This window comes from Octopus sinensis, linkage group LG26 (assembly GCF_006345805.1).
Source record: "Octopus sinensis linkage group LG26, ASM634580v1, whole genome shotgun sequence".
NCBI lineage: Eukaryota > Metazoa > Mollusca > Cephalopoda > Octopoda > Octopodidae > Octopus > Octopus sinensis.
In genome coordinates this window covers 9,549,202-9,562,669 of record NC_043022.1, presented here as the reverse complement: position 1 = coordinate 9,562,669, position 13,468 = coordinate 9,549,202, and the positions used below count along the sequence as shown (strand labels likewise).

The 13,468-nt window shown below is 39.6% G+C and overlaps 1 protein-coding gene across 5 annotated transcripts in view; it reads right to left on the bottom strand.

Moving 5' to 3' along the window:
* Positions 1–13,468, bottom strand: part of LOC115224739 (epidermal growth factor receptor substrate 15-like 1) — a 269,100-nt gene that overhangs the window by 221,274 nt on the left and 34,358 nt on the right. For 3 of the 5 annotated variants that reach the window (XM_036513676.1, XM_036513675.1, XM_036513678.1), the window contains exons 1-2: positions 3,143–3,252; positions 3,074–3,104 (exon numbers count right to left, since the gene is read on the bottom strand). The exons of 1 other annotated variant lie outside the window; for it this stretch is intronic. In XM_036513676.1, coding sequence (XP_036369569.1) covers positions 3,074–3,104; positions 3,143–3,237 — 126 coding nt within the window. In that variant the 5' untranslated portion in view covers positions 3,238–3,252. Of the gene's footprint in view, positions 1–3,073; positions 3,105–3,142; positions 3,253–11,612; positions 11,738–13,468 lie in introns of those variants that run through there. One more of the 5 variants, XM_036513674.1, reaches the window with a different exon arrangement.

The following is a 13,468-nucleotide window of genomic DNA, read 5'->3' as shown; positions in this document are numbered from 1 at the left end:
AACAAGTAAAATGTATAGGCACAAGGCCTGGAATTTTGTGGGAGGGGAACTGGTCAATTGCATCACTGCCGAAAGGATGTAAGGCAAAGTCAGCCTCAGCAGAAATTGGACTCAGAACACAAAAAGAGTAATAGAAAGCACGTGATTTTTATTTTTAGACATTCTTCTGCCGGCATTGCTGTCACCTTGCTTTTTTCTTGCAGCATTGTTGATAATGACGATGGGTATAATTATTAGATGTTGAATGACCCTTTTTTATAGGTGGGTACTTAGCAGCCTCCCGCCAAATCATTTTCGGTTGAACAAGCAGACCTATATTCAAAGATGTTCCAACCCTGACTATTCCAGCTCAGCGCACTCGACGAAATTCTTAGTGGTATTGCGCGTGTCGCTATGTTCTGAGTTCAAATTCTACCGAGGTTAGCTTTGCCTTTCATCCTTTTGGGGTCAATAAATTAAGTAACAGTGAAATACTGGGGTCGATGTAATCAACTAGCCCCCTCCCCACAAATTTGAGGCCTTATGTCTCTAGTAGAAAGGATTATTATTATTATTATTATTATTATTATTGTTATTATTATTATTATTATTATTATTATTGTTGTTATTATTATTATTATTATTATTATTGTTATTATTATTATTATTATTATTATTATTGTTGTTATTATTATTATTATTATTATTATTATTGAGGAGGCAGCAAGCTGGCAGAACCATTAGAGTGGCATTTCCTCTGTCTTTACTTTCTGAGTTCAAATTCTGCCCAGGTCAACAAAATCAGAAGACACACGTGATCTGGAACCATCTGAAGATTAGCACAAAGTGCTAGAAATAGCAGCCAAATCTCCCTTTAATCACAGTCTACGTATCCCCAATGAGAGAGTTCTCAGCAGAGTAGCACAAAGTGCTAGAAATAGCAGCCGAATCTTCCTCTAATCACCAACAAGAGAGCTCTCAGCAGGGTAGCACAAAGTGCTAGAAATAGTAGTCAAATCTCCCTTTAATCATAGCCTAAGTATCCCCAACGAGAGAACTTTCTATGGAGTGATACATAGTGCAAGAAATAGCAGCCGAAACTCCTTCTAATCACAGTCTACGTGTAACTCCAAAGATAAAACTCAGTAAGGCAGCATAAAGAGCTAGAAATAGCAGCCGGATCTCTCCCTGATCACACACGATGTGGCCACCCGTCTTTAAGGAAAGCATGCACATTAGATAATGTATTTCTACAAATACCCATCATACCACCAGGACTGCCAAACAAATGTTTAAAAAAAAACGGCGTGATGGTCGCGGTTGCAATGTCTTTGATGAACGATTTGTTCGAGCAAGGTTAAGCTAGGACTAAGCAACTACAATGCCGTTCAAGCCTTCCTCGCCACCAACAACCCTCCGCCAAAATACAAAAAAAAAAAAACGGGCATTAATTATAATTAAACTCATAATTAACACCGTGAAATGAAACGAAGTGACGAGCCAACAAGGGAAACCCTTAAATCACACGCTAATGTCTTACAAACGAATGTAGGACACACTGGATGCTACTACACAAACTGAATATTTAAAGACAGCATGTTCGCGATTGGAATATTGTGTGTGTGTGTCTGTGTGTGTTTGTGTGTACACGCACGCGCACACAGATCATAATTCTTTTCGATCGTCGCTGACCTGGGGCACAATTACGATTAAGAGAAGTGATTTCGCGTTGACAGAGACGATATCAAAATTCGGTCGTCGAATCACGGACAACGATCGCCTATAGCGGGCATATATACATATACACTCGACGTATACGCACGCGTGTGTGTGAGAGAGAATGTGTGTGTGTGTGTGTGTGTGTGTGTGTGTGTGGTGTGCGTGCGTGTGTACACATACATAATGATAATTTGACAGGTCGGCATATATTATTAGCATAAAATTTGCACATATATTTTTGTTTATGCCTTTACGTAAAGAGGGGGACGGGTGTAGTCCGAATATAATTGTGTGTATGTGTGTGGGAAGAGAGGGAAAGAGAATGAAAATATATATACATATATATATATATATACACGTACACACAGATATATCATGGTGTACATATATTTTTGTTTATGCCTTTACGTAAAGAGGGGGACGGGTGTAGTCCGAATATAATTGTGTGTATGTGTGTGGGAAGAGAGGGAAAGAGAATGAAAATATATATACATATATATATATATATACACGTACACACAGATATATCATGGTGTACATATATTTTTGTTTATGCCTTTACGTAAAGAGGGAGACGGATGTAGGAATATCCTTATATGAGTGTAGAGAGGAGATAGAGTGTAAGGAAGAGATAGGTGTGTGTGTGTGTGTGTGTGTGTGTGTGTACTGTAGCGTACATGATTGATAGATAGATAGATATAGATAGATAGATAGATAGATAGATAGAGATAGATAGATAGATAGATAGATAGATAGATAGATGCGCGTTTGATGCATAAATGAATGAATGGGTGTACACACACACACACAGGAAACCGAGAAGCTATTATAATAGCTAACACCAAGAAATTTCATTCTTGTTTTCTTATGTGTGACGGTATATGGAAGACAGAAAGTGAAAGTGCGTGCATGTATGTATATATATAAGTTCCTCACACCATCTATCATCACCTCTAACTACTACCACGTCCATCCAGGTGCTTACACAACTAAAAGCAGTAAGAGTTCAAGACAAATTCAAAATTCCGTGATGTGGTTGTTGGGGCTATTTTTAAAATGAAATTTCTACTCGTACCATACAGATGGTTATTGCTTCGTTGACAATTAATATTCTACATCAGATTTCTGGGTGACAAGCCAGCAATTTTGAAGAGCAGGGCGGTGGGTAAGATGGGTTGGGGGGGGGGGTTAATCGATATAATCGATCCCTGTACTCGATTTCATCCATTCAGACCAGCGGCGGGGTGATGGATGAAAAAGGCAAAGGCTACGTCTCGACTGGATTACAAAGCCAGAACATAAAAGAGCCGGAACAAATACCACGGGACATTTTTTATTTTTTTGTCCGACGTTCCGTTAATTTTTTACCACTAACCTTTCGTTGTTGTTGTTGGTGATGATGACGATGATTGGGATGAAGAGACGAACACCAGCAATTATGTGAGGAGGATTCAAGTACGTGACTGGTCCTTTAATAAATTTATTTAGCGTGCCTTCGATATTGGCCTCCGGAGGGTCGGTGTGAGGAGACGACGTCATTCGCCCTCCTTTTCACTTTAACCTCTTTATGTCATGAGGGAAAGTTGCGTGGGTGAATGATGTCGTGTACCAATACCGAAAGGTTGCGGGGGGAGGCGGTGTTTTTGTTGGGTGTTTTTGTTTGCTTTTTCATTTGTTTGTTTTGTTTTGTTATTTGGGTTTTTTTTTTTATATTTTTGATTTTCATACCTGCAAAGATGAAAGGCAAAGTTGCCCTCGGCTGAATATGAACTCAGAAAGAGAGCCGGAAGCTGATGATGATGATAACTTCAGAAGTGTAACACAACAGAAGAACCATTTAAATACATTAGCGAGAACAAAACGATTAAAAAAAAAAAACAGAGAGAGAGAGATAAATCATCGATGTCTTTTAAAAGACTACGAAATTTACATAAGTTGGTTTTGCGCGTGCGCGCGCGCGCGCGCACACACACACACACACACACACACACACACACAGAGGAAGCCATAATGATGCATAATGCTATCAACCGATATATTATTGCCATGAAATGTGTGGGCCCAGAACACAATTTGCTTAATACGATCCAGTTATTGTTATTGGAAGAGTTTCGCATTTGTATTCAAAGTAAGCGGCATCCACTGTGCGCGTGTGTGTGTGTGTTTATACAAGCATGCACATTCGAAGCAGACCTGGAGTAGAGAGAGAGAGAGAGAGCGTATATCATTGATGAGATGGTGAATGACGACGAAAGGACCTTGACAAATCAAGCTGATTGATTGATTGACTGAGAGAACGATTTTTCAAACAACCCATTTGTTAAATTATTAACCGACAAAAAAAAAAAAAAGTCAAATAAAACCAGCGCGCGTGTTTGTTATTGACATAATGACCCTCCCAAGATACACCAAAATTCTCTAATGTATCCTTCGTCTTTAACGTGTGTGTTTTGTTACTGGTTTCAGGTTTTGGCACAGGGACAGAAATTCCAAAGGAGAGGGTAAGTTGATTAGATCGACCCCAGTGCATAACTGGTACTTATTTTATCAAATCCAAAAGGATGTAAAGCAACGACGACCTCAGCGGAATTTGAATACAGAATGTGAGACGGACGAAATGCCACATAAACACTTTGACTGGCAAGTTAACAATTCTGCCAACTTGCTGCCTTATGTGTGTCGAAATGCCTATTAACCCTTCGTGGACCAACTGGGTCTCCTAGGATCCCACCAAATTTTAAAAGTTATGCAACTTTTATATTTTTTATTTAGATGGTTTTATATCTCATAACTTTTATTGTCAATTGTTTATAGGCGCAGGAGTGGCTGTGTGGTAAGTAGCTTGCTAACCAACCACATGGTTCCGGGTTCAGTCCCACTGCGTGGCATCTTGGGCAAGTGTCTTCTGCTATAGCCTTGGGCCAACCAAAGCCTTGTGAGTGGATTTGGTAGACGGAAACTGAAAGAAGCCTGTCGTATGTATGTATATATATATTATATATATATATATATTATATATATATATATATATATGTATGTGTATGTATATGTCTGTGTGTCTGTGTTTGTCCCACTAGCATTGCTTGACAGCCGATGCTGGTGTGTTTACGTCCCCGTCACTTAGCGGTTCGGCAAAAAGAGACCGATAGAATAAGTACTGGGCTTACAAAGAATAAGTCCCAGGGTCGATTTGCTCGACTAAAGGCGGTGCTCCAGCATGGCCACAGTCAAAATGACTGAAACAAGTAAAAGAGTAAAGGAGTAATAGTTTAAGTATGCTCAATCAAGTTAAAAATATCCAGTCATATGGATGTTATAGCATAAAATATGATCATTGGGGTCTAACTGAACCCCATTGGCCTTCTGTGAAATTATTATTTTTCTGTTCTTTTTTCAGATATTCTGACGAACTATAAGTCAATTTTCTTCGTATTTGTACTTGTATGAATCAATATACTAAATAATTTTGTTTTATTTTATATTTAGTGCTATATGTATAGTTTATAAAACTATGGCATTAAGAAGGGTATTCAGCTGTAGAAACTCTGCCAGATCAGATTGGAGCCTGGTGCAGCCATCTGGCTTGCCAGTCCTCAGTCAAACCGTCCAACCCATGCCAGCATGGAAAGCGAACATTAAACAATGATTATGATGATAAAAAGAAGTGCTAAATTTCTTGTTCTGTATCATGCACTCACACATATATACAAGATTAAAGAAATATTACTTTATGGATAGTGTGGAAATGCACAAAAATAAAAGGGCGTCCCTTGGGACCCCAATGGCCTTTTGTGTAATTCCAACCCCACCAGCCCACGAAGGGTTAAAGTGCTCAATATAATAATATATGACAATGAGCAAGAACTCCATATGAACACATGCCTTGGGATGGAAAGTCATGTTACTGCATGGAAATCCTATTTGATGGTATATTTTGTTTTAGTTTTTTTAGCTTTTATTTGTTTCAGTTATGAGCGTGTGACTTCAAAACAATGGAAAAGTGGTATGAACATGAACCAGAAGATGTGATAGAAAATAAAAATTACAAGCTCTTTTGGACAGGTGCGTAGCTAGGGTGGGGTAAGTAGGGCACATGCCCTGGATGCAACTTTGAGCAGGGGTGCAATTTTGACCAAGATCATTTTCTAATTAAGCCAGTAAAAAATAATTTTTAAACCTTTTCAGGCATGGCTTATTTCATTTATTGTCATGCAATTTTTTAAAACCAATTGCAGCATGGAAGGTGTTTATAAGCCATTTAAGAAACACACAAAAACCGTTAGATTCACTTCAACTGCAGCACGAAGTTTTGTCAGTGAACAGGTCGCGACTTCAAAGCGGCGAAAATATTTTGACAAATTAAATTTAAATGTTGAAGTGAATCTAACGGTTTTTGTGTGTTTCTTAAATGGCTTATAAACACCTTCCACGCTGCAATTGTTTCGTTCTCAGATCAAGTCACTCGCTATGCAAGTACATCTCCGTAATTTTTAAAACCAGTTATTCATTTTATCTATGTGAGTTTCCATTTTTTGGTTGGGTGAGAGGAAAGCAATTTTGATGCTTGCCCTGGGTGCCATTTACCCTAGCTACACCCCTGCTTGTGGGATTTCCTCATAAAGATTGACCATATCACTGAAGCAAGAAGACCAGATATGATAATAGAGGACAAAATAAACAAAGTGTGTAAGATAACAGATTTTGCAATTCCCTTTGATAGCAGAGTTGAGACCAAAGAAATTGAAAAAATTGAAAAATATCAGCTGAGGAAACTGGAAGATCAAGATAATTATTTCTGCACTAATTAGTGCCCTTGGAACAACACTGAAAACGCTACCTAAAAGACTGGAACAGACTGGAATTGAAACTTGCATTGTTGGCCTGCAGTGAAGTACCTTCTTATATTCTACAAGAATCCTTTTTGGCCTTGGGAAAAATATTACTTTCGCATGGAAACAGGTAAGGGTCGGTGACAGGAGGGCCATCCAGCCATAGGAAAAAATCTACCCCAAATAAACTGTCCTACCCATGCAAACATGGAAAAGTGTACAGTGAAATGGTGGTGGTGGTGGTGGTGGTGGCCAAGGGAAGAAAGAAAAAACAGAGATTTCCCCAGCAGGAAGGGTTGATTAAATCAATCCCAGTCACTTGCTCGTCTGGTACTTTATTGTATCTAAGCCATATGTATGAAAATCTCACGAAAGGTCAGGTCAAATCAGGTCAGGTCAGCTCCTGACCAAGTAGACTCATGATCAAAAGGTATTCCATCCGTGATTATCCCAGGATTTATTCTGAAACAGTGTAACTTGGGTTCTGTTAACCAATGCATTTCCCCCACCCACTCCCTTCTTTCAAAAACAGCAGAGTGTGTACCATGTGAGAGTTTTACCTGCTATTTCAAATGATCCCACCCCACCCTATACAGGATTCCTCAAAGACTAGTAGTAATAGTAGTGGTGGTCATCGTTGTCGTCATTGTCACCATTGTTTTGGTAGTAGTAGTATCAATAACAGTAGTGGTGGTCGTGAAAGTAGTAGTAGCAGCAGTGGTGGGAGATGGTTGTCATCCTCGTTGTGTGGTGGTGGTAGTAGTGGTAGTGGTGGTGGTGATCTGGTAGTAGTGGTGGTGGTGGTGGTAGTGGTAGTGGTGATGGTAGTAGTAGTAGTAGTAGTAGTAGTGGTGGTGGTGGTGGTGGTGGTAGTGGTAATAGTGGTAGTAATAGCAGCAGCAGCAGCCGTAGTAGTAGTATGTTTATAAAAAAGAAATCAGTTTTCACGGTAAGATACGTAAGTAGATGTGTGGCATAATTTATATGGCTTTGAGAGTTATGTAGAATAGATAAATAAATAATTTACACACACAATTTGTGTGGGTGGATAAGTAAAAAAAGACAGTGTGCGGATGAAGGAGGTGGGTATCTGATGAGTGGCTGGTCAGAGGGTGAACGAGTAAGCCTGAGGTAAACATCTGACAGACAGACAGACTAAGGATGGATGGGTGGGTGGATGGATAGATAGATGGAAAGATAGGTAGAGGGATAGGTATCTAGACAGACAGACAGACAGACAGATAGATAGATAGACAGGTAGAGGGATAGGTATCTAGGTAGACAGACAGACAGATAGATAGACAGGTAGAGGGATAGGTATCTAGGTGGACAGACAAATAGATAGATAGATAGATAGATAGATAGATAGATAGATAGATAGATAGGTAGGTAGGTAGGTAGGTAGGTAGAGGGATAGGTATTAAGACAGAGATAGATAGATATTTAGATGGATGGATGGATGGATGGATGGATGGATGGATGGATGGATGGATGGATGGATAGATAGATAGATAGATGATAGATAGATAGATAGATAGATAGATAGATAGACAGGTAGAGGGACAGGTATTTAGGTAGACAGACAGAGAGATAGATAAATAGATAGATGGGTGGATATAGATATAGAGAGAGAGAGAGGTAGAGAGAGGCAGGCAGATCGATCGAGTGATCGATAGATGTATAGACAGACAGACAGACAGACTGAATAACTGGACTGGACTGTAGGAAGACATACAGAGAAACGGGTCTGAGAATGGCAAAGAGCAAAATAAGGACTTTTCGGAGAGGAATAATAAAGCGATGAATGAGCAGGTAGACGGGTGGCTGGGTGGGCAGCGGAGGGAGGCAGCGGGTGCAGGAGCGATCAGCTGAATCATTCACGTCGCCTCTTGAAGCTGTTGACATCTCGATGCTTCTTCGCAGAAAACGAAAGTAGCAGTGGTAGTGTTAGCAGCAGCAGCAGTAGTAGTAGTAGTAGTAGTAGTATTTGTAGTAGTGGTGGTGGTGGTAGCTGTATCAGCAGCAACCGTAGTAATAATAGTAGTAGTAGTCCCAACAGTAATAGTAACAGTAGTAGTAGTAGTATAGTAGTAGTGGTGGTGGTGGTGGTGGTGGTGGTGGTGGTGGTGGTGGTGGTAGCAGCAGCAGCAATAGTAATAGTAGTAGTTGTAGCAATTGTTGTAGTAGTTGTAGTAGTAGTAGCAGCAGCAGCAATTGTTGTTGTGGTAGTGGTAGTGGTGGTGGTTGCGAAACGTGACTCTGCTATGACTGCTAACGAGAATGTCTACGAGATCACTGAATCTGCTAGAAAGAGCAGCCGCATCTCCCTCAAAACCAAAACGTTTCCAGGAACAGGACACAGTTGGACAGCGTAAGTTTGTGCTACACCAATACTTGTGGTCACGGTTGGATTGCCTCTGATCTTACTACGTCTGCAGAGTCAGAGACCAGGCGAAACTAACAACTAATGCTAATGTTGTCCCTAATAAAGGTGGTGGTCACGGCGGCGGTGGTGGTGGTGGTAGTGGTGATGGTTGTACTGTTGTTGGGGGTTGTGGTGGTGGTGGTGGTGAGTGTGGTGGAATTGATGGTTCTGGTGGTGGTAGTGGTTATATTAGAAGCAGTGGTGGTGGTGGTGGTTGTGGCGGCAGTGGTGTTCTCCAAACAAACATTATTAATAACACTACTACTACTACTACCACCACCACCATTATCACAAACCAAGCCAAGCCAACGAGAGAGGAATCTAGGTGGCCACATGACAGACGAGAAATAGCAGCCAAATCTCCTCCACCCCCGCCCAATTCTGTACTGTACTGTCTTGCAAAAGTGGGAGGAAAATGTATATTGGAGTCTCCCATATCATAAAAAAAAATCATGCCGAGGTCATCTTTGCCTCTCGTCCATCTGGGGGTCAATAGACTAAAGTACCAGAGTTATTCAAGGGTCACTTTACATCCCTGTAATATATCCAAGATATGTGTGGAATTTATAATTGGAGTGACAGGTCAAAAACTACCAGTCTTGTGCCTGAGAAAGGACCTTTACATGTGTCATTCGACGTGCTAGAAACAGCAGCCAAATTCCTTTCAGCTCATACTCTACTACTGTCTGAAAAGGTGGGAGCAGGGGACAGGAGACATGCAAGCACAGGATAGTTTAGTCCGAGATACACTTAACCATTATATTTATTTTTTAAAGACTAAATTATATAAACGAGGTGGATGCAGATACAATATCCTTGATCACAAGTACATTCGATGATGTCTTCCCCCACCCCCGAGGGTGGAGAGCCAAACAGCAAATATATCTACTACAAGTAGTAGTAGTAGTAGTAGTAGTAGTAGTAGTAGTAGTAGCAGCAGCAACAGCAGTTATTAAGACGACCGCTACGAAAGGATATTACATCGTGGTCCAACAAAGACTCTGGATTTTTCCACTAACCTGTACGCTAGTTGTTGCGATTGTTTTGCCCTAACTCAGGCCAGGCCAAGCCCAACCTGGTTAAGCAGATCTATAATCAAAACTTCATTATCATCATCATCATCTAGTGTCTTTTTTTTACATAATTTCTTTTTTTCTTTTTTTTCTTTTTTTACATAATTTGTGTCTCTTTTTCAAAGACGGTAAGATGACATTTGCGGGAGATTTGACAATTATTTCTAGCAGATCGACTGAACATGTAGAACAGTTGTGGCCAAACTGCAACCTGCAGGACTTTCTCAATGGCAACATCTAACAAAAAAATTACCTTAATGTTTTTTTTTGCTTTGTTTTGTTTATGTGTTTTACTTGATGCTGAACTTGTGTATTATGTGGCCCACATCTCGGAAAAGGTTCCCCATACCTGTTGTAGAATCTTCTTCATTAACTGTCAAGGTGTCCCCTCATTCTCAATCTCTCTCTCGTCATCCAGACCAGCCCTGATCAAGTAAGCTTATGATCATCCCATCTTTAAATACATGTGAGTGTGTGTATGTCTATATATATATATATATATATATGTGTATAAATATAGGATAGTGGTACAACAAAGTACCAATATTTACTGGAAATAGCAGTCAATACAACTGTATTGCACTATTTAATGATCTTTTCTTATATATGTATGTATATATATATATATATATATATATACATATATATATACACACACACATATTACATATACATATACATACACATCTACACACATATATCACATACATATCTACACACATACATATATATATAGTTACAGACACACATCTACACAAATATATATACACACATACATATATATCATATATATACATATACACACACATACATACAAACACATACATTACTGATATATATATATGTATCTATATTTATATATATATACATACTATAAAGATACATACATTACATATATACATGTACATATATATGGAGAGAAATACATAAATAGACACACAGACATACACACATACATACATACACACACATACATATATACATACATAAATACACACACACACACATACATACACACATACATACATACATATATATACACATACGATGACAAAAACAATAAGATTCAGGGAGATTCAGCTGTGATTAGAAGCAGGTCAAGCAACCCGTGTAAAAGCTTCCTTGGTTAGCTTGCTAGTTTTGTTTACAGGTAATAGCAGTGGTGGTAGTAGTAGTGGTGGTGGTGACTACTAGTACCACCACCACCACAACAACAGTTAACACAACAACAACTATTACAATTATCACTACTCCTGCCACCACTACCTGTGTACTATTTACCCCCACCCCACCACCTTCCTTTTACAATTGCAATCACCTGTGATATTGAATGACAGTGAAACTCCAAGGTTCCATTCTGACACATTACGCCTACAGAGGATGATAATGATGAAGATGATAATCATGACATCAATGGCAACGGCCACGAGGATGCTGACAATAAGGATGATGGCCGTGAGGAGGAAGAGAGGAGAGGATTATGATAACGGTAATGAAGACAATGATGATGATTGTGATGATGATGATGATGGTGGTGGTGGTGATGGTGAAGGTAATGATGATGATGAAAACAACAAAGATGGATACTTGCAACACTTCCTCAGCGTGTACACTACTTCGCTCGTGATGGCTGCCAGCAAGCATAATTAATAAACACAAGCTGCTGACGCTGCCGCTACTGCTGCTGCTGCTCATGCTGCTGTTGTTGCTGCTGCTGCTGCTCTACATGACTTTTCACAGTGTGTGTGTGTGTGTGTGTGACAAAGAGAGAGAGAGGGATAGAGAGTGGAAGAAAAGAGCACGCATATGTGTTTGTGTAAATGTAGATAGCTAGATAGACAGACAGACAGACAGACAGACAGACAGGCAGACAGATAGATAGATAAACAGACAGACAGGTAGATAGATAGACAGACAGACAGGTAGATAGATAGACAGATGGATAGATAGACCAACAGACAGACAGACAGGTAGATAGATAGATAGACAGACAGACAGACAGACAGACAGACAGACAGACAGACAGGTAGATAGATAGATAGATAGATAGATAGATAGATAGATAGACAGATGGATAGATAGACCAACAGACAGACAGACAGACAGGTAGATAGATAGATAGATAGACAGATGGATAGATCAATTGATAGATAGATAGATAGATATAGCTACAGCCTTTATATTTAATCGACAAAAGTTACAAAGTGACTCAAGGGGCGAGTGTTTCCCGCATTACCACTTATCAAATTAATACACGAAACTCTCGACCCTCAAGTCACTTTGTAACTTCTCTCACTTAAATACAAATATACATATCTATCGATCTGTGTGTGTGTGTGTGTGTCTATTTATCTATATGTGTGTATATCTGAGTTTTATCATGGCTAAAAAATAATTGTCACAAATTATATTTACAGATAAATTCCTCTATTTACATAATATCGAGGTCTCTTTCATTCTTTTGTTGTCTTACCATTACTATCAATATATATATATAGTCAATAATAATAAAGGGTAAAATTAATTAATTAGTAATTAATAATTTTACCAAGCAGTGTTCAGTATATAAAAGGACCATTTACGGTATATATATATATATACTATCCGAATCGTGGCCGATGCCAGTGCCGCCTCGACTGGCTTCCGTGCCGGTGGCACATAAAATACACCAATCCGACCGTGGCCGTTGCCAGCCTCGCGTGGCACCTGTGCAGGTGGCACGTAAAAAGCACCCACTACACTCACGGAGTGGTTGGCGTTAGGAAGGGCATCCAGCTGTAGAAACATTGCCAGATTAGACTGGAGCCTGGTGCAGCCTTCTGGCTTCCCAGATCCCCGGTCGAACCGTCCAACCCATGCTAGCATGGAGAACGGACGTTAAACGATGATGATATATATATATATACACACACACACACACACACTCATGTTTTGAGTTCTATTTTCCTGTTTTTATCACCTGTACACACAAAGACACATATGCATAAATGTATGTAATCCTTTCTACTATAGGCACAAGGCCTGAAATTTTGGGTGAGGCAGGGGCTAGCCAATTACATCAGCCCCAGTGCTCAACTGGTACTTAATTCAACAACCCTGAAAAGATGAAAGGCAAAGTCGACCTTGGTGGGATTTGAACTCAGAACGTAAAAACTAATGAAATGCTGCCAAGTACTTTTTTTCAGCATGCTAATGGTTCCACCAGTTCACCACCTTAAGTATGTACATAATGAAAGAAGAGAAAAGGAACAAGTTCAACCCATGTTCTTTTCCCCTCGTTGATGTTCTTCTTATATTACATTATAGCCTTCCTTGGGCCACACACAAACTTGTGGGATCACAGGACAGTGGGAGTTCCATGTGATTACCAATAAGAGCTGAAACCTGTATGGTAAAACTGTCTTACACAGAGAACATTTATTCTTACAATATATGTGCCGGTG